This window comes from Madurella fahalii (assembly GCF_045866475.1).
Source record: "Madurella fahalii IFM 68171 DNA, scaffold_6, whole genome shotgun sequence".
NCBI classification, from domain to species: domain Eukaryota; kingdom Fungi; phylum Ascomycota; class Sordariomycetes; order Sordariales; genus Madurella; species Madurella fahalii.
The window spans coordinates 785,367-804,924 of NW_027263976.1; the positions used below are offsets into that span (position 1 = coordinate 785,367).

Below are 19,558 nucleotides of genomic sequence, written 5' to 3' on the forward strand. Positions count from 1 at the left end.
AGAAGACTCGACATCGGTCACTCGGCGAGTCCATGCCAGGATATGGGGTCGAGTCTGCAGCGATACAATAGATTATCCCAAACAGAGAAACAAAACAAAGGAGGCTGGCGGAGACGGCGAAGACGCAGGAGGCCTGTGCCCCTAACCTGCGGACCCTCCACCGGCGGGAAAAAGGCCGCCAAGTGTCGCGCGCAGGGACCCTCCACGCCCGGCGTGGCCGAGGGCAGTACCGGGATGCAACCTCTGCTGCCACTACGCGAGGCAACCAGACGAGACTTATTACGCCTGGCAGTGACGGTTTGTCGCAGTGGTAGCCATCAAGAAGGCGCCTTCAATGCGCGAAAGGACTGGGTTGGCTGCATCGCGTGGCGCATCGAGCAAGGAAGGCGTACCCAGAGCGGGTCCACCAGCTGCTGAAAGAAGCCTTTCCGGGTTGTGTTGTCAAGCCAGAAGTTCCCGCCGGGTGTTAGCTCGACAGTCCCAATGCAACGTCGCTCTTTCGGACGAAGAAGGGCTTGAAGAACTGCAAGTCCGCCGTGCTTGAAGTCCCGGAACCGACTCATTAACAAAGACTTCCCATCTCTTTTGCTGCTGCCTGGTTTCCAACAAGTCCAGACGAGTACTCGTGCAACCAGAAGCCTCCGTTAACTCCTTTCAAAAGGATTAAAACTGAACAACCGTCTGACCAACGATCCTCAGAACCAATTGCGACATTTCACCCGCACGTGCGCTCCTGCAGGGGAACGGCAGGGCAAGAAGTTCTTGGAGTTAAGGGCTTTGCGCCCAAAGAACCGTTCTTTGGCCATTGGGTGGCTTGCCTGGAATGCAGGTCTTGCACACCTATTCCGCCGCTTGTTCAGCCTTCACCGGGAGATTTGACTAAGGTGCCTCGGTCGAAACCCCGATCTGATCCATTTAAAGAACTTGCCCGGGTCCGTCACGAGTCGCAAAGGGAAGCGCCTCGTTACACTCAACCTCCCCTCGGCTTACGTACTTTACCTTACCTTTCATTACGAGCTGACAACTCGGGTACCCGCATCAAACAAAGCCCATTCTACCGGCCGAGGCCATCGAGTCCCAACGCGGCTCCCTGCAGCGCGCAGGGGAATCCCGCATTGCCGTTCGGCTCGATTTGCGCATACACAAGTCTCACTCGTGTTCCGGAAGCCACAGCGCATACTGGACGGGGAGAACCCAACCGGTCGGTCACACGACAGCGTTGCACCATCAGCAAGCCCAAGCAGGCGGCCCCCTATCCACTCGCCCGCTGCCCGCCGCCCGCCGCCCGCTGCCCGTCGCAGATTTATCGTCAACTTATCATTCGCTTCCGTTGTCCCGACCACTCCTATTCGAGAATCGATATTTATCGGTTGCTGACGCCATTTTACCCCCCGAGTATTGTCAGCCAACGGTGATGGGTAGAGGAGCTGCCAGAACAGCCGCGAACAGCGAGGCTGTCCCATCAGCTGCTGCGTCGCTTGCGCCCGCGCTGCAAGTCATAGTCCTGGTGAGTTCAGCTTCCGTCTCTTCAGTCTCTTCAGAGCAGCTTGCACTTAAGAAACCACCCCAATCTGCTTTCGGATATTCATGATTTTTTAATACTGTCTGTTTCCGCCCCCGTCCCTGTCGAGATTTCCCAGTGGATGCCCTACCCCTGCTCTGCGCTGCAGCAGTTCGCCGGCAACAACCGTCGGGCGGCCACCAGCATCGGAGAGGACCCCGGCACCGTTGACGCCGTTGACCCCGGCGAAGTGGAGTCTCTCCCACGGTGTGTCTCACTCACCGCGGGCCATTCCGCCGCGGTTTCTGTTGTTTCTTTTTTTGCCCCTTCTAGGAACAAAGAGACAAGCAAACGAAACCGGCGCATGGAAAGTTTCCGCACGTGGGGGTCCGGTCCAGCCCATCGGTTCTTTCTTACCTTGTCGCGACCGTTCGCTCGCGCGCTGCGGGTTGAAAGACGCGGGAGAAAAGCATGCCTTGTCCGTCGCCTTGGTTATCAATCCTAAGAGCCAAAGGAATCTCATTCAAATGAGCATCAGCTCGAAGACATCCCTTTATTGGTTTAATACGAGGTTCAATGAAGGATACCTGGCATTGCAGGCGGTGGCGGAGTCGCTCTCGGCTTTCGGCAAGATGTGACGGATGATTGAATGTTGAGATGCGGTTCTGCGTGTTCAAGTGGACAACGGGGGCCTAGATTTTGATCCAATCTAACATTCAGGAATCGTTCGCCTTCACTAACACGTCTTTAGGGTTCCGGAGGCGGACCTTTAGAAAACAATGTCACTGCATTCCTCGTCCGCTCGCTCGCGTCCGGGTGGGCGAAGGGATCAGTCGTTGCCGTTGATGCGGGTGTTCATCTCAGCGCTATCGCGAAGATCTTGGAGGATACGCAACCAGCAAGTCTCGGGCAGGCCGACGGGCCTTCGCTTCCACATACCCTCACAACAGGCCCGTTTGCGGGGCTCGAGGTCCCAAAGGCCAGCGCAAAGGCAAATGCTGCCCATATTCACAAGAACCTAATAGACACATACTTAATCACGCACCCTCATCTAGACCATATCGCCGGCTTCGTCATCAACACTGCCGGTTTGCCGGGCACCCGCCCCAAACGCCTGGCCGGGCTCCCGACCACAATACACGCCTTCAAGACGCACATCTTTAACAACACCATATGGCCAAATCTGAGCGACGAAAACAACGGCGCCGGTCTGGTGACGTATATGCGCTTAGTGGAAGGCGGCTCTCCCGCCATCGGCGAGGGCGAGGGAAAGGGGTACCTTGAAATCTGCGACGGCCTGTCAGTGAAGACCTGGGGCGTCAGCCACGGTCACTGTATAGAGAGGCACAGCCACCGCGGCAGCAGCAGCAGCGTCCGCCACGGTAGTTTCGATGCCTCGTCCATGGGCATGGGCGGAGGTCTACAATCCTCTTTCTCCCCTTCGCGTGGGACCCTAGCACATCACCACTCGACGCCTCCCAATCTCGGTGTCTTCCTACAGGAACGCATGCAGTGCGGCCAAAGTGGCTTGCTATCAGGAGGCGCAACAAGCAGACGCGGCAGCGGCTACTCAGGTGGGCCACCCCAGGACGAGTCGGTCTGCGTGTACGACAGTTCGGCATATTTTATCCGGGACGTGACCACAGGCCGGGAGATTCTCATCTTTGGCGATGTCGAACCAGACAGCGTCAGCCTGTCCCCACGCAACCGGCAGATCTGGCAGGAAGCAGGGCCCAAAATCGCCTCGGGGAACCTAGTGGCCATCTTCATCGAGTGCAGTTACGACGATTCGCAGTGCGTCGACCGCTTATTTGGCCATCTCACTCCGCGGTACATCATCGAAGAAATGACGGCACTTGCAGAGGAAGTGGTCGACGCGCGGCAGGCCATGGGACAGAGGGAAAAGCTAAACAGCAGCAGCAGCGAAAAGAAGAAGCGCAAGCGGCAAGGCGACGATGACGATGATGACGGGGTACTAGTCCTCCCAAAGCGGAAGTCCACCCCCCAGCCTCAGCCAAGGGAAACCCGTATATCCGACGACCACCCCATCTCCCCAAAAACCGTCAGCCCCAACAGGCGTGTCAACTCCTGCTCGAGTGCCTCAGATCACGACTACGATGACCACCGCCACAACGACACCAACAGTAGCAGCAGCAAAAGCAAATCGCCCTCCCTCCCACTACCCATCTATCCTTCCCCCCATCAACCATCATCATCGTCCCCTCCCGACGCAGTCGCCTACCACCACCACCATCACCACCTCGGACATGAAGAAGGCGGAGACAAAGATAAAGACAAAGCACTTGCCGATTCCCCGGCAACCCCGCCCAGCACGAGCATCACCACCACCAGCCATATCCACACCCATCCGCATCGGTTCGCATCCCCGCTGCACGGTGCCCTCAAGGGCTTGAAAGTGGTGATTATACACGTCAAGGAGAAACTGGACGACGGCCACCCGGCGGGGGACATCATTCTGGAGGAGCTGGCGGCGCACGAGAGGGAGGGTGTGGGGTTAGGGTGCGAGTTTGTGGTGAGCCGGGCTGGAGAGGGGTTTTTCTTATAGGCCTTTATTCTTTTTTTTTTTTTTTTTTTTTTTTTTTTTTTTTTTTTTTTTTTTTCTTTTCTTTTCTTTCTTTCTTTTTCTTCTTTTCCGCTCTTGTTCTTCTCATCTCTCTCCCTCCCCGTCAACCACCCTCTCTCTGCCCCTGTGTGTACATCTTTACTACCGTGGTTAGCATAGTGTTGTTGTTGTAGCTAGTGATGTTTGGTCAGGGGAGGGGTGGTGTTTGGCGTTGTACGGTCGGCAGGTGGGGAATTTATGGTGTGGTGCGGTACGGTATTGTACTGCGCATGGCGATGGATTACGGTGCTATGATTGATGGCTGGTGCTAGTGATAGAAGGTCTGGATGGTTTCTTTTCTGGCTTGGGCTTTGCTTGGTTATTGGGTTAGTTAAGGAGTTCCTTTTTCCCGGGCCCTTCTTCCGCGGCGCGCGCGTTCATCTCAACGAGCGGAGAGACTTTGCCTAGTTGTGGTTCTCTATGTCTGTACGCGGATAGCTGGTTCTGAGCAGGGTGTTGGGGCGGGGACATCAGGGAGCATAATTGTTATGTACGATATCAATGAGCATGAGTGACGGTTTTGATTAGCCTTGAGCTGGTGGCGTTGTTCATTCTGCGAGTCATCATGCTGCAGGCTTGAAGCAGACTATGAGATTGTCAACCATTGCTATCTTTGTCTATCCCCGTGCCTGTTCCGCTTTTCTAATGTCTATAGTCACCGGATCCACATGGATAAATTACCGAGTTACAACACAGCACCACGAACTTAGTTCAGTTGGCTGGGTGCTTGCTCTCTAGCTTCTTCGCACCCTCAACCCCAAGATCCCTCGCAAAGTCGGGCCTGGGCAGCTCAATCCCTTCTGTCAACCTACTATACGTGATCCCCCCGACCCTCCCTATCGGCCGTAGTACCTAAATCACACATAAAAGTCAGCATTACCCCTTCCAACCCCAAGTAAAAGTCGTGGATGACTCGCCTTGGGATCAATCAGACTCCGCTCTCCGTTCACGGCGTCCTCGCGGGCCCAGAACCTCGTGCCCTCAACGACCGCCAGCGTGGCCGTCACCTTGCCCTTCTCCACGCGGCTTTCGAACTCCCTCACGCTCTCCAGCTTCCCCTCGATGGCGAAGACGGCCTCCCTCACCCGCGCGGGGCGCACCGTCTCGCAGTCGTAGGCGGGCGTCAGCCCGCTCACGTCCCACTCGCTCACGTCGGAGGGGCAGTTGATGGAGGTGCTGTTGGCGGCCTCGACGAAGCCGTCGGCGATCATGTTGATGACGCACTCGCGCGTGTCGTGGAGGTGGCGCAGCGAGTCCTTGGCGCGCGACGCCTCGAGGGCCGAGGCGAAGCCGATGGTGAAGAGCGGCGGGTCGTGGCAGATGACGTTGAAGTAGCTGAAGGGCGCCAGGTTGGTGAGGCGGCCGTCGGCCGAGCGCGTCGACAGCAGCGCGATGGGCCGCGGCACGATGGCCGAGATGAGGAGCTTGTAGTTGAAGGACTGCGGCCGGCCCGCGGCGTACGGGTCGATGGGGATGTGCTTCTTCTCCGAGCCGGCTTGTGAGTTGGCGCCCGAGCCGAACGTCCAGTTGGGGGACGGGGTCTGGATGTATTGGAAGCTTTTGCTGGCGTCGTAGGGGGGGCGTGAGGCTTCGACTTGTTTAAAGTCTGGGTGAGGGTTTCGCTGGATTTGCTTCTCCCAATTGGCGGTCTTCTCGGCGGCCATCTTGACGGTTTGAGGTTGGCTGCTGGTCTGTCTGGTTGCTTTTGAGGCTCTACGGAGTTGGTATGGAGGATGTATAAGTCCAGAGGTAAATATTGGTGATACAAGGGGCCGGCAATGGCCGGGGAGGGGCGGTTGCGCTTGTCGTCGGATAACGGGATTGCGGAACAAATGCCGGGCGTGTGTGCGGGATAGGGAACCGGGATTTGAAAACGGCGGGATGGGGAAACGGAAACGCGATGGGATCCGCCCATTGCCGATCATTTTCAATTGCATGTCCCGGAGTGGATTTGCTTCGTCTGGGTGTAGCCGCAACACCTTTCCCGTCCACAACACCGAATGGTTGCCACATTGCCGTTAACGATGCAGGCTATTGCCGGTCGTACAGGGCTCGCACTCCCCGGGAAGATGTCGGGTTAACTGTGTACCGCCTGCCGTGGTCTTGGCGGTAGAGAGCAGGTTAGAAATCGGCAGAGAAGTTTGATTCAGGAGCGTCTCAGTTTTTGTCTCGAGTTCGGTCTCGGGGATAATACATACGACCCCAATCCCTCATGTGAATTGTGCAACGTAGCATTCCTACTCGATAGGAATTGTAAAAACAGAGGGAAGGTAAGGGAGGACCTGAGCGCCTAGTAGAGTCAAAGCAAGGCCTTGAAGAGATCTATCCACGAAGGTCAAAGTCTGACCGAGGACATCAGATGCGTCACAGTTTGGCAGTCACAGCCACCCACCATTATGCCAACGAGGTTGATTTAGTTCGCTTTGGGGAGTTTTTGACAAATCTGTATCCCGAACCCTCACCCCGCCCTCGATTTCGTAGCCCCAACGGCTTGGTATAGGTCTGTACCATTCAGCACTGCAACTCAACACCTCCTGCTTGCCACCACCGAGCGAAGTGGGTTTCATGGGAAACGAACAACTTCTTTTGAGAAGTAGAAAAAAACGAGGCCGCCGAGCGAATGCGGGTGTGGCATCTGAGAATTATACTAGAACTAAACTCGGTAGCAGAATTCTATCACTTGAAATTGAACTATGAAGCCTTTTAATCTCCTAGCTCTAATCTCTCTGGGGCTTAGAGCGGAAGTAATGGTTCCGGGTATAACATTGATTCTCCATGAATCATGAGGCATCTTCCTCGGATATATTAATCAAGTACCCTGTCGATCCCCTCTTCATAACAGCCGGGACCGCTACAGCGGTTGCATTCTTCCCGGTCACCCATAGATAAACTATATCGCTATTAGTCCCAAATCTGTGGGGTGCGTTATAGTATGCTACCTTCTCCTATATAAGACGCCGGGCTCACAGGCTACTAGGTAGCTCGCCCGGTTTCCGTCATGATCCAGTTGAATATTCACCGCGAGTAGCTCACCCATAATGAAGCCTCTCTCTGGTCATCTAGCAGCCCTGCTGCTAACAGTCTCTCTCCCCCTCCCCATTACCGCCAAACACATTATGATCCCCAACACAAGTTTCAACTCCCAATCCGACTTTGACACAGACTGGAGCTACAACTACCCCTGGGGCACCGACCACAACGGCGCGGCCCGCATGTCCCCGAACCAAGTGCGCCTCTCGTCGGGAACGCTCACGCTCACCGCGCGGCGCGTCAACGGCGAGAGGCCGGCGTCGCACGGGGGCAAGCAGATCCCCATCCGCTACCTGTCGGGCGCAGTCCACGCAAAGGAGCACTTCAACGTCTCGCGCGGCGGGGGGTACGACTTCTCGGGCGAGTTCCGCGCCACCACGGGGCGGGGCACCTGGCCGGCCTTCTGGCTGACGGGGGTGCAGGGGTGGCCGCCCGAGATCGACATGGCCGAGTGGAAAGGGTCGGGCAAGATCTCGTTCAACACGTTCAACACGTCGTCGCAGGTCCGGGCGAGGGACGTGCCGTATCCGAACCCCGGCGAGTTCCATAGCATCCTGTGCGAGGTGCGCGATCACAACGGCCGGGATGTGAGCGTCAAGTTCTGGATGGATGGGCAGCTCATCGAGACGCAGTACGGGAGGGGGTTTGTGGGACAACCGATGTATTTGTGAGTTGTTCAACTTATTGCTATCGGCGTAAACCGCTTCATGACTTGTCGAAGCTGATGAGTGCGGCAGGATCATCAATCTCCAAATGGAGGGCTCTTCGGGATCGCCGGGGCCTAATGAGGGTGAGTTTGGGAGTGGATAAAGGGTCTGGTGTGAAGTGGTGTGACTCGGTGAGATAGCTAACGATTCTTCGCCGAAACAGACACGCTGTACCAGGCCAGAAATCTAGAAGTCTGGAGCTACAACTCGGGGCCTTGACGTCCAATCTGGTGGGCCTCAGTTTTCAAACCCGACTTGATTAGGATGCCTGTATAGAGTCGGCCAGTTGGGAGATGGTGAGCCGTATCCGGCGGCTGGCATGGAGAGAGCAGGTTTCAGAGACAGATGCGAGCGGACGGCAGTTAGGCGCCTGTCCTAGACAATATTGCAAATGTTGGGAGATCTAATGGGAGCAGCTGATTTCCGAGATAACCGGAAGAGCTTTTCGCGGAACGGGGAGGGCCCGAATTGGCAGTTACACAGAGTCCTGAGCCACAATTTCACGGCCCAAATCCTGCCGTGCGGTACCTGAAGAGGATACAACTCTCACGCTGAAGTGTTACACCAAGCCTCAAGAATTGCCCCCAAGACACCGTGAACAAATCTCTCACCCACCTACTTTGGGACACCTCGTTAACACATATGTGACATGTCAGAAGTCATCAGAAAGACATGATGTCATGGCATCATTGCCTGACTCCCACGACACAAATCCGGCTTAACGGCCATGACCTCGAGGCTGGGCGTAATTAAAGTGTTGATACTCAGATCTCCTACTTACGTCTGTCCTAGCTAAGGTATGCAGTCATACTGGGTCCGAGATGTACCCGACCTTGGATTCGGGGTTGCCGCGCAAGAATACAATCTCCGGGCCGTCATATTTTATATCGACTGCAGGGCCCGCTGCAGCCTCAACCGCACTCAGCCTAGGCCCGCTTCGCTGAATCATGGATGAAGCCAAGATGGTCACTTCCGACTCAGAAACCTCCTATTTCGCAGTGATGCTCGGCTCATCCACAGCACCGGCCGAGAGTGTGCGGGATTCCGGGGACCAGCGGCGCCGACGGCCGCAATTCCGATGATCCCCGCCACGCAAATTTGAGATCGTCGCTCGTACGGGGCCTAGATCAGACCGAAAACCTTGCCCAAATCGACGACCGCCTCCCCGTTATTAAGGCCCAGCTGCCTCAGCTCCGCAACGCCCACGGGAGGATTGAAATCCTTGCGGGTTTGCGCGGAGATTGCGGCCAATCAGAACCCCGGGATTGACGCTATGCGCCCCATGCTAGCGCTCATGAAGGCCTGTGTCGCGCTCTAATTATGGGATGGGGACTGGGCGAAGCTGGGCTCCAAGCCGCGTTCCGATTTTCCATTGGGGTATACAGGACAGCTTTGATGGGCAGTCGGGCAGTCTGGCGGTCTGGCACTCTGCCTGTTGGTTGCCAGATTTCAACGGTTGAGAGGTGGGCAAAAGGGATCATAAGTGCCGTACTTGCAGCGGACGTCCGCCGCAATCTCAATCCCTCCCGTCTCCGATCCGGCCAGGTTTGTTTATGCTCTGCTCCTTTGCATGGAGAGCAAGCAAGGCTGAGACGCAGCTGGGTGCGCCGCATCCAGTTCCGGCGTTGGCCGGATCAAGGACGCCACAAACCACAACTCGGGCCGGACAGGGCCACAGAGGTGCTTTGCTTGTTGGTTTTCGATTGACAGCACATTCGGCCCACGAGACAGAAGCGACAGAGCTGGCCGGCGGAAAGCAAAGAGCCCGCCCCGTCTCAACAAACACGGGGTCCGCGTTACAGCGATGCCGCGGCGCAGCAGCAGCATCAGGACCTCTGCAGGCGGGCGGCAAGGGGGAAGCATTGCTGGTAGGGCAGAGGGGATGGGATTGACAGACGACACCTGGTTGGCTTCCTGGGTGGGTGCTGCAGAGGTTGCGGGTCCCCGAAGATCGAGAGACAAGCTCCCAGCTTCGGGGTGCCATCCAATCCCAGCGCACTGCCGTTCAGCCCATCGCCCTCCAGCCCGTTGCTGCCCCTTCAACCCCCAGACCCCGTGGCTCGTTCATTCACCCACCTCAATCCGTCCCGCCTTTCTGACTGTCGCACCCTGCCTGGCAGTTGCGTTTTTTCGTCTCTCGCCCGCCTCATCGTCGCTTTGTTACTGTGGTTTTAGCTGCTCAATTTTTATTAATTTTATTTCGGGGGGGTTTTTTTTTCCCCACCCCCCTCTCTGCTGTGGTGGTTTCGTTTTGGTCGCATCTCGATGTCTGCGTGAGACGAATAGCGCCTGTCTCGCTCGGCCGCCGTGGTGATGGCGAGGGCGGAAAGGACGACTGTGAAGCTCCGGAACGGCAAGGCTTCGTTGATCGCGCTTCTAGTCCTCCCGAATCTGCTGAGCGGCGGCGGAATTGCGGCCGCAAGCCCAAGTTGCGGAGCCGACTTCCTTTTCCCGACGAAGAGCGTCAGATTCTTTCACCTCGACACCATCAACGTCACATACCGTTCCGGCTTCACCAATCCCACCCTATCCTGTTGGTGTGGTGCGTCTGGGCAGGCAACGCAAAGTTAGTGCCGTCCCCTCCTCCACCCTTCGTCTGGGTCGCCAAGTCACAGGCGAACCCACCCCGCCAGTTGCTTTTCTCTTCGCGCCTTTTCTCGCTCTCCCCCTCTTCGTGGTGACTTGACTGCCGAGTGCCGCGCTTCCCGCAAACCGTGACTGCCAGGTTGCTGACTGACCCTACCTTTTTACTTGGCCTACCCTTGCAGAGTTGAGAGCCGACAATGTCAGTCCATTCAACGGGAGCGCCTTAGTCCTCCTGAGCTTCTCATCCGACGACCCTTGCTGGTTCCAACTCGCCTCGGGTGGCTGTGCAGAAGCCAGCGCGCCCTTTCTCCTGCTGCCGAACCAGCGCCCGGATAGTGCGCATTCACCCATCATCGACGCTTCGACACCGGATTTGGCTTCCCCTCTTCCGGATCATCTGACTCTCGACACGGCGGCTTCGCCATTGATAGCCCGAACATCCGACACAGTGGATTCCCAGGAACCCACGGCACGGGGAGACAACCTTAGCCCCGGCGCCAAAGCCGCCTTGGGCATCGGCATCGCCCTCACCTGCGTCGCCATCGGTGCCATGGCTGCCTTTCTGTATTTCAGGCGCCGGCGGCGGAGGCAGGACGCCGATCTGGCCGGCGCCATCGTCGATCATGATCGCCGCCACGGCCGAAAAGGTCCCGAGAAGCGGAACGGAGGCTCATCCGTCACATCGGGGCGGTCGGACGAACCGCTCTGCCCCATACAGCCCGTCTTTGACGGCTACCCGGGCTCGATGGGCTACGACGACGTGCGATCTCTCCCCTCGGCCACAAATTCGCACTCGCCCGGTCAGTCACCCACCTTATCACATAATGGAGGCTTCTGGACGTATGAGCGCAGTGTCGAGCGGGACGAACTCACGGCTGCCCGGCTCAAATCAAAGCTACAGCCATCTGTGCCTACCGTGGTATCTTACGGCCCCAACCCCGTCACACCGACCCTGACGCCCCGCGCTACTTCACGCGTGGATTTGAACGCGGGCATAGCAACGGGATCACCCGACGTCACAGGGGTACCCATGCTGCCAGTTTCCGACTATACTAGCTATAGTATTCCTCCGCCCTCGGCCATGCCGGAACTGAAGCCGTCGCCGCCGAAGAAGCCCGCCGTCCCCATTGTGGTTTCGTATGGTCCTAACAAGGTGACTCCTACCCCGCTGGTGGTGTCGCCGACAGTGCCGCCCGACGAGGCGATCGTCAACCGCAGGTTTATGGACGCCGCCGGGCCCCCTCCTGCTGTCACTCGCGAGCGGCAATTCTCGTGGGAGGCAGACTCTCCGCTCCTGGGCCCCTCGTCGATGGGCCCGCTGCCGCCCTACGTTTCGACGGCCGACTTTGAAGCCATGGAGAAGGGCGCTGTCCGGAAGTTGGCAGAACCCCAAGCCCAGGCCGAGTTACCACCAACCAAGGAGGGCTTCTACCCTTACATGTCGGATATCGTCGCGTTCGAACTTTCGGGCGCAGCGCCGCAGAATGAGCCGCAGCTGCCGTACCATCCATACAAGCCGTACCTACAGGCTGGTCCGTCCGGTCGGCATCGCGAGATTGACGAGCAGAAATTCCTGCTCTCTGACGTGGAGATCACGAAGATGCGGGCTGAGAAGGCCAAGGCGCGGGCCACGGCAGCCGCCGCGAAGACCGAAGAGGAGTCGTACGACCTGGGCGAGCCGCTCACCAGGAGGTGACGACGGTGATGGGTCGCTGGACCACGTACCTCGTCAGCACGGCGGACTTTAGGATGCCGGTATACTTTTCAACACACGCTTGTTACCTAATCTACAGCACACCACAAAGATGATGGACTCGACGCACAAGGAAAAATAAGCCCGGCCGTGGGAAACGGCGCTGGGATGGAATATGGGACGAGGCGGAGCATTATACCATTTGGCAAGGCGCCTGGAGTTTCGTACCATTGGCTTTTTTTTATATATATATATATATATATATGGGAAGGATATTGGACCGCAGCGTCACTGGGAGGCAGAGATTTTGTGGGGCATCTAAGCTCGCTTTTGGATACCCATGTTGCTCAGATAGTTGTAGTGCAGTTCTTCTGGTTTCGATTTTCGAGAATATCTGCCTCTTTGACTCTTGCAGGAAAAGGGGGGAGGGGCCCAGTTGTAAGCTACGTTGAGCTAGCTATAGGGGAGAAGAAGTTCGAGCGATTGAGTTAAGCAAAGACCAGAGTACCTAGCGTATCCATTTGGCAATGCCGGTCACCTCAGAATGCTCCCTCTTGAATTTTTTCATGTTCCGACGCCGTCCAGACCAGCTGGAAGGGCATCCGCATGCCGTTCTTGCCCGTAAAACGTCCTGACCCAAACAGATCGCCAGGGGCGGCACTCACTGCATGGCTGGAACACGGTGTGACCAAATCAACGGAACCCGAGCTATTGCCCACTCCACCTCGGCCACCAAACCCCCGAAATGCCCCCCCAAACTAGCGCCCACACCGCCCGGCAGAAAAAGTTCCAGCGCCGATCCCCGTCCCAAATTTTCGACTCTGCGCAGCCAGGACACAACCTCCCCCGGCCCCGCCATACCTACGGCAACTACCTGAAATTTTTACCAGTCGGGGGCCGACCAAACCAAACGCAGCAACAATTGGGGTTTCCTGCAAAGATGGCGCCCCCACAGAAACGGAAGTCCTTCTTCGACGCCGACGACTTCATCCACACCATCTCCGACAACGAAGCCGATCTCCCCGACGAAGAGGTCCTTGCGGCAGAAGCTGCTGCGGCTACAGCTGCTGCTGCTCCGCCGAAGAAAAAGGCCAAGAAGGACGGTCCGGCCAATAAGAAGGGGAAGAAGGAGAAGAAGGGGAAACGGGGCGCTGCCCGTGGCGATGTCGAGGGGAGTGAGATAGAGGGGAAGGAGGAGGAAGAAGATGCCGGCGTCTGGGGACGGAATGATGAGGATGATGGCGCCATGGATTCCGAGTTTGAGTTTGTCCTTGAGGGCGGCGTGAAGATGGTTGATGACGAGTTTGAGGGGTGGGGGTTTGAGGGCGCGAAGAAGGGCGTTGCTAGTGGCAGTGAGAAGGTCGGGGTGGATTTGGACGAGATTATTAGGCGGAGAAGGCAGAGGAAGGAGAAGGGAGGAGAGAAGGAAAAAGAAGAGGAGGAGGTCGACGACGCCGGGGATGGTGAGATGGATGTTGATATTGATTTGGATGATGACGAGGAAGGAGTGTTAGCAGAGGATGGGTTTGGGATGGGGGTTGGGTCAGATGTGGAGGAGGAAGGAGGAGAGAGGGATGAAGAGATGGCGGATACTGATGAGGAGGACGAAGAGGAAGGTGGCGATGGGGTAGGGGAGGGGGATGATGATGATGGTGATGACGACGACGACTCGGTTGCGACACCGGTTGAACATCCCGATGATGTTGACGAGTCAGAGTCAGAGTCGGAGGATGCCGAAGAAGAGGCTAAGCGGAAAGAGTTCTTCGCTGCGCCGGAGGAGACGGAGAAGCCTGGCAAGAAAAACCAACTGTCCTCTTTCCAGGGTATGTCGCTGTCGCGGCCTATCCTCAGGGGTCTTACCTCGGTGGGCTTCACGAAACCGACGCCCATCCAGGCAAGAACGATTCCGATTGCCCTGATGGGCAAGGATGTTGTCGGTGGTGCTGTCACTGGTTCCGGCAAGACGGCCGCGTTCGTGGTCCCCATTCTGGAGCGTCTGCTGTACCGGCCTAAGAAGCTGCCCACGACGAGAGTCGTGATTCTAACGCCTACGCGTGAATTGGCGATCCAGTGTCACGCTGTGGCGACGAAGCTGGCTAGCCACACCGACATCAAGTTCTGTCTTGCTGTGGGTGGTCTCAGTCTCAAGGTTCAGGAAGCAGAACTGCGTCTGCGACCGGACGTTGTGATTGCCACCCCGGGTCGCTTCATAGACCATATGCGGAACTCGGCCAGCTTTGCCGTCGAGACGGTAGAGATTCTCGTGCTAGACGAGGCCGATAGGATGCTTGAAGACGGTTTCGCGGATGAACTGAACGAGATTCTCACGACTCTACCCAAGTCACGGCAGACCATGCTCTTCTCGGCGACAATGACGTCGTCGGTCGACAAACTTATTCGGGTTGGTCTCAACAAACCTGCTCGGATCATGGTCGACTCGCAAAAGAAGACTGCCGGTACCCTGTCGCAGGAGTTCGTGCGGCTGCGGCCTGGGCGCGAGGAGAAGCGCATGGGATACTTGGTGCATATCTGCAAGACGCTATACACTGAGAGGGTGATCATCTTCTTCAGGCAGAAGAAGATTGCGCACCGGACTCGTATCATATTTGGCCTGCTTGGGTTGTCCTGCGCAGAGCTCCACGGAAGCATGAACCAGGCTCAGGTATGACCTCTCCTTTCTCTTGATGTCATCAAATGCTAACCATCTCCAGCGTATTGCTAGTGTCGAAGCCTTCCGGGACGGCAAGGTCAACTACCTGCTTGCTACAGACCTTGCTTCTCGTGGTCTGGATATCAAGGGAGTCGACACGGTCATCAACTACGAAGCCCCTCAGACACTCGAAATCTACGTCCACCGCGTCGGCCGTACAGCGCGTGCAGGGCGCAGCGGTGTTGCCATCACACTAGCAGCTGAGCCAGATCGCAAAGTGGTAAAAGCTGCGGTCAAGGCTGGGAAGTCGCAAGGTTCCAAGATTATTAGCCGAGTGATTGACCCGGCCGAGGCGGACAAATGGCAGGCGCAGGTGGACGAGATGGAGGATGAGATTGAGGAGATTATGCAAGAGGAAAAGGAGGAGAAGCAGCTCGCGCAAATCGAGATGCAGGTTAAGAAGGGTGAGAATCTGATCAAGCACGAGGACGAGATCCACTCACGGCCAAAGAGGACATGGTTTGAGACGGAGAAGGACAAGAAAGCAGCCAAGGAGGCTGGCCGGGCGGAGCTCAACGGCGTCAGGGAGCAGATGAAGAAGAAGGGTGCGGGCAAGCTCAGCAACAAGGACAAGAAGAAGCTCGACTCCAAGGCAGAGCGGAGCGAAGGGAAGTCTTGGAAGAAAGGCCGGGCCGAGAGAGACGGAAAGGGGGCGGTGTTGAACCTGAAGAAGATCAAGAAGCCGAAGCCCAAAAGGCCTGCTGGGGGGAAGAGGTTCAAAGGGAAGAAATGAGCTAGCCAGTGATACCACAGCTAATATATTTTTGTCGTCCTTTGAACCTTAGAAGTCTTGGTGCATTCGATACTTAGGTACCCATAACGGGATTCGAGCCACCTCTGGCTCGGTTGCCACGAGTAATCATTAGGCGCAACCCCCTGTAATTTAGCAAGCCAGTAACCATAGCCGCCCCGCAGCCCGTGGCGCTGCCTCACTACACGTAGGTGACGTAACATAGGTACAGTACTGCCTATCGACCGGGGGGGGGCGACAACAGCGCGCACCGGACATGGCCTTGGATTGTGTTCCAATCTACCTTCGTCTGCGCCACGCGCATTTGAATCCCATCACTTCCTGTTGCCGCCTGTTCTCTCCCTCCTCGATTCATTCATTGTGGGTTAAGCAGTGGTTGTAAGGTAATCAAAAGTTTACGACATACCAATTGGAGGTGCCTGTGGACTCTTGCAACCCTCGGATTGAGCTTACGCCCCACGCAAGCAGCATCGTGCTCTCCGTCCATGCGATCTTGAGTCCCTGAACATCTCGGTCCCGCCGCCTTCTCTCCCTGTTAGTTACCTAGCTCTGCGCTAAACGGAAACACCGAGAGACCAACGTGGCGCCCTTCAAACGCTTCTTCCGGCACCCGCTGCGCCCATTCCAGCACCCGCACCCGCACCCGCACCCGCACCCACACCCACACCACCGCTCATCTCTCCTCCGATATCTCTTCCCTCGCACCGTTCGCGACCTCTACCGCGAGCGCCTCCTCCGCTTCCACCTCGACACCCTCCCGCACTACAAGCTCCGCTTGCAGAGCCGCATCTACCGGTTCATCGTTGAGCGGCAGCGCAAGCGTCGCGAGCAGACACGCTTGGTGGATCTGGTGAGGAGGCACAGTCGGCAGCTGTTGCTGGGGCAGTCTGCCGGGAAGGAGCCAAAGCCTGGTGGCGGGAGCGGAAGGCGTGTCGGGGCGGAGAAGGGGAATGCGGGTGTGAGGGACGCCTCGGCGGCTGCGACTGACAGCGCCAAGGTACGGAGGAAGATGCCGACGCCGCCGTTGCCGCCGACGTCGCGGCAGGCGTATGGACACGGGGTTGGGTACGGATATGGGGGTGGGTCGGGCGCGGGTCGGGCGCAAGCAAGAGCGGGCGGCTATGATATGTACGGGAATGAGTCCCCGCCTCCTCCCGAGCGAGGGGCGAGGCGCAGGAAGCTAGCGGCCATGGCGGGGAGTGTCTACCGCGCCGGAGTGGCTGCTGCGTCGGAGCTCAAGGAGCAGTATAATAACACGCGGGTTCGCGGGATGGACATGTCGGGTGAGCAGTTCTCCATTCCGGGAGCGTTTCCGCAGGTGTCAATCGTCACCAAGGGAGAGGAGCAGATGGTACTCTTCCCGACGTATGCCAAGAGGCATGTGAAGGAGTTTGGGGGCTCCGGGAGGTTCCCGCCGGGGCAGTCGTTCCAGGCGGCGAACGCGGCGCAAATGGGTGTCACCGAGGAGGAGTATTGGAAGCAGGAGTGGGCGAGGGTGGAGGATGAGAAGGCAGTGGCTGATGTGGATGTCAGAGGCTGGATATATATGCCTAGTAAGGGACCGATGACAAGGCGGAATCGCATGTTGATTGGTCTGGCGAGGAGGCTCAGTGGTATTCCACCGCCGGCGACGCAGTCCGAGCCAGCAGCGAGCACGCATGAGGAACACGAGAAGATGAGGGAGGAGCAGAGAATTGCGCGAGAAGCGCGGGAAATTGAACGGCGAGGCCAGGGAGAGAAGGAGGTAGCTAACAGGGGAGGATATAGCGAGCCTCCCAGTGGCCCTAACGGCGAGTCCGGTTCAGACAGCTACGGGGGAGTGCGCGCTCCTGTTTCGCCACCGCCGTCCCCAAAATTGTCGGCCAGGACTCCCACGATGCAACAGCAGTCGGAGCTGACAGACGCCGAGCTCTCAGTCGCCAACGCAAACCTCATGGCACGTATAGGACCGTTCATGACGACTCCTTTAGTCCAGATCCCCATCACCATGTTCTTCTACAACGACGAGCAGTCACGATCGCATACGGTCACGACAGACGACTCTGGCCACTTCAGCACGCGCGTTGCTCTCGAATTTATCCCTACGCATGTGCGGGTCTTGGCGAATGAGAATATCTCGGCCACCAAACCCATCCAGATCATCGAGTCCAAGGGTGTCAGTCTGATCAGCGACATTGACGACACGATCAAGCGTTCGAATATCGCAATGGGCGCCCGCGAGATCTTTAGAAACACATTTGTCCGCGAGCTGGCGGACCTGACAATTGACGGAGTCAGGGAGTGGTATCACGCAATGCATGAAATGGGGGTAAAGATGCACTACTGCTCCAACAGCCCATGGCAGCTGTTCCCCGTTCTCGCAACCTTCTTCCACACGGCGGGCCTACCCCAGGGTTCTATCCACCTGAAACAATACAGCGGCATGCTGCAGGGCATTTTCGAGCCGGTAGCGGAGCGAAAGAAGGGAACGCTCGAGGCTATCCTACGGGATTTTCCAGACCGCAAGTTTCTGCTTGTTGGCGATAGCGGAGAGGCGGATCTTGAGGTTTACACTGAGCTTGTTGTGTCGAATCCTGGGCGGATCTTGGCCGTCTTCATTCGCGATGTCACCACGCCTGACCAGACTCAGGCGGGCTTCTTTGACTCTTCATTCAGCATGGGTGCGGGACAGCGTAGCACACTGGGGAGCAATCGATCCAGGTTGGAGGACCGGCCAGCCAATAACGAACCAAAGAACAGGCCTCAGTTGCCTCCTCGCGCTACCGCACCGCCGCCAAGTTCAGGGCCGGTCATGGGGACGCTCATAGATTTTTCAGACGAACCCGCACAGCTCAGCCCAGAGGAAGCGCGGAACACCGTCGGGAAGGAGAGCAGGCCGAGCGGTTCTGGGACAACGACGCCAGCCTCGGACGCCCCTCCTCGAAAGGCACCACCACCGCGCCCCGTCAAGCCCGCGGCGTTACGAAGCGCCTCGTCGGACGTAAGCAGCCCAAGTCAGAAAGGCATCCCGTTGAACCCTCGCATCGGAGAGCTTTCTGGAGCTGAGAGCAGCCCTGGCCCACTGTCACGGGCTCAGACACAATCCAGTGCCCCGTCCAGCAGCCCTAAACCAAGCCCTCCCCCGCCACCCCCGCCCCGTCGCCGGGGGACTCCCACGACAGCTCAGCAGCAGCACAGGGGGTCAGACGCTAACTTTGACGTAACGGATATGGATGCGCTCCCCCCAATTTCCGGCGCATACCCGAATCACAGCTCTATCGCGGAGACAGCAACGCAGTCCAATGGGCCGGCGGCCGTGGCGGCCATCAACAAGAAGGTGGACTTGTGGCTGCGGCGGCTATCGAGGGCTCACGAGACACTGGATGCGCATGGTGTGAAGCTATATACTTGGCGGAGAGGAGATGATGTGATTGCCGAGGCGGAAGGCATTGTGAAGGAGGCGCTTCGGAAGGTCAATAGCGAGCGATCCGGAGGGGGTTAGAAGGCTTTTTGGGGGGGGGAGGGGGGTGAAACGGGCCTTGGAATGGTTAGATGCTTCTATTTACGTCCACGAAGAAGATATTGTTATATGCGTGCCACGCTGTATTACTGAGGAAACAATCCAGAGGATCGTCGCAATATGGATATCAACCCCTTTTCGCAGGTACTCAGGACTTCAGTGTGAGAGATAAATGGGAACGCTTATCGCGGCCTTTGTTATCTTATCAGTGAGTGGTTGCTACCCTAACCCTTTCTCGATAGGAAGGACATGGGTGAACTCGCCCCGCGTACGCTTGGTTTGGCAAAAATAAGAAGACCAAAAAAAGTCGATTGACTGGGTCCCAAGCGCTGCAAGCCACCAAGTCACAACGATACTTCTGTGGTCGGAGCTGAGTCACCGGCCAAACAGCAAGCAGCGGCGCCTAATGAAGACGGGGGAAGGAAATAAGGTAGACAAGACAGCGGCCTGTGGAGCTG

General features: G+C 57.3%; 6 protein-coding genes across 6 annotated transcripts; 5 read left to right on the plus strand and 1 right to left on the minus strand.

Annotated features, from left to right (window-relative positions):
* Positions 1 to 1,414: 1,414 nt before the first annotated feature.
* Positions 1,415 to 4,067, plus strand: PDE1 (3',5'-cyclic-nucleotide phosphodiesterase pde1; the record flags this gene model as incomplete). Its single annotated transcript, XM_071065694.1, has 2 exons — positions 1,415 to 1,507; positions 2,253 to 4,067. 2 exons carry the CDS (start codon positions 1,415 to 1,417, stop codon positions 4,065 to 4,067), a joined length of 1,908 nt encoding a protein of 635 aa, XP_070921795.1.
* A 768-nt stretch (positions 4,068 to 4,835) lies between these two features.
* MFIFM68171_10276 (uncharacterized protein) lies at positions 4,836 to 5,788 on the minus strand (the record flags this gene model as incomplete). Its single annotated transcript, XM_071065695.1, has 2 exons — positions 4,836 to 4,976; positions 5,042 to 5,788. The coding sequence occupies 2 exons, from the start codon at positions 5,786 to 5,788 to the stop codon at positions 4,836 to 4,838; spliced, it is 888 nt and encodes a 295-aa protein (XP_070921796.1).
* A 1,374-nt stretch (positions 5,789 to 7,162) lies between these two features.
* MFIFM68171_10277 (uncharacterized protein) lies at positions 7,163 to 8,080 on the plus strand (the record flags this gene model as incomplete). The annotated part of the gene is made up of 3 exons (XM_071065696.1): positions 7,163 to 7,821; positions 7,892 to 7,944; positions 8,025 to 8,080. 3 exons carry the CDS (start codon positions 7,163 to 7,165, stop codon positions 8,078 to 8,080), a joined length of 768 nt encoding a protein of 255 aa, XP_070921797.1.
* A 2,094-nt stretch (positions 8,081 to 10,174) lies between these two features.
* MFIFM68171_10278 (uncharacterized protein) lies at positions 10,175 to 12,143 on the plus strand (the record flags this gene model as incomplete). The annotated part of the gene is made up of 2 exons (XM_071065697.1): positions 10,175 to 10,427; positions 10,630 to 12,143. 2 exons carry the CDS (start codon positions 10,175 to 10,177, stop codon positions 12,141 to 12,143), a joined length of 1,767 nt encoding a protein of 588 aa, XP_070921798.1.
* A 937-nt stretch (positions 12,144 to 13,080) lies between these two features.
* Positions 13,081 to 15,583, plus strand: DRS1_1 (nucleolar DEAD-box protein required for synthesis of 60S ribosomal subunit; the record flags this gene model as incomplete). Its single annotated transcript, XM_071065698.1, has 2 exons — positions 13,081 to 14,802; positions 14,852 to 15,583. The coding sequence occupies 2 exons, from the start codon at positions 13,081 to 13,083 to the stop codon at positions 15,581 to 15,583; spliced, it is 2,454 nt and encodes an 817-aa protein (XP_070921799.1).
* A 1,207-nt stretch (positions 15,584 to 16,790) lies between these two features.
* On the plus strand, positions 16,791 to 19,082 carry DRS1_2 (nucleolar DEAD-box protein required for synthesis of 60S ribosomal subunit; the record flags this gene model as incomplete). Its single annotated transcript, XM_071065699.1, has 1 exon — positions 16,791 to 19,082. One exon carries the CDS (start codon positions 16,791 to 16,793, stop codon positions 19,080 to 19,082), a length of 2,292 nt encoding a protein of 763 aa, XP_070921800.1.
* Between the last annotated feature and the right edge of the window lie 476 nt (positions 19,083 to 19,558).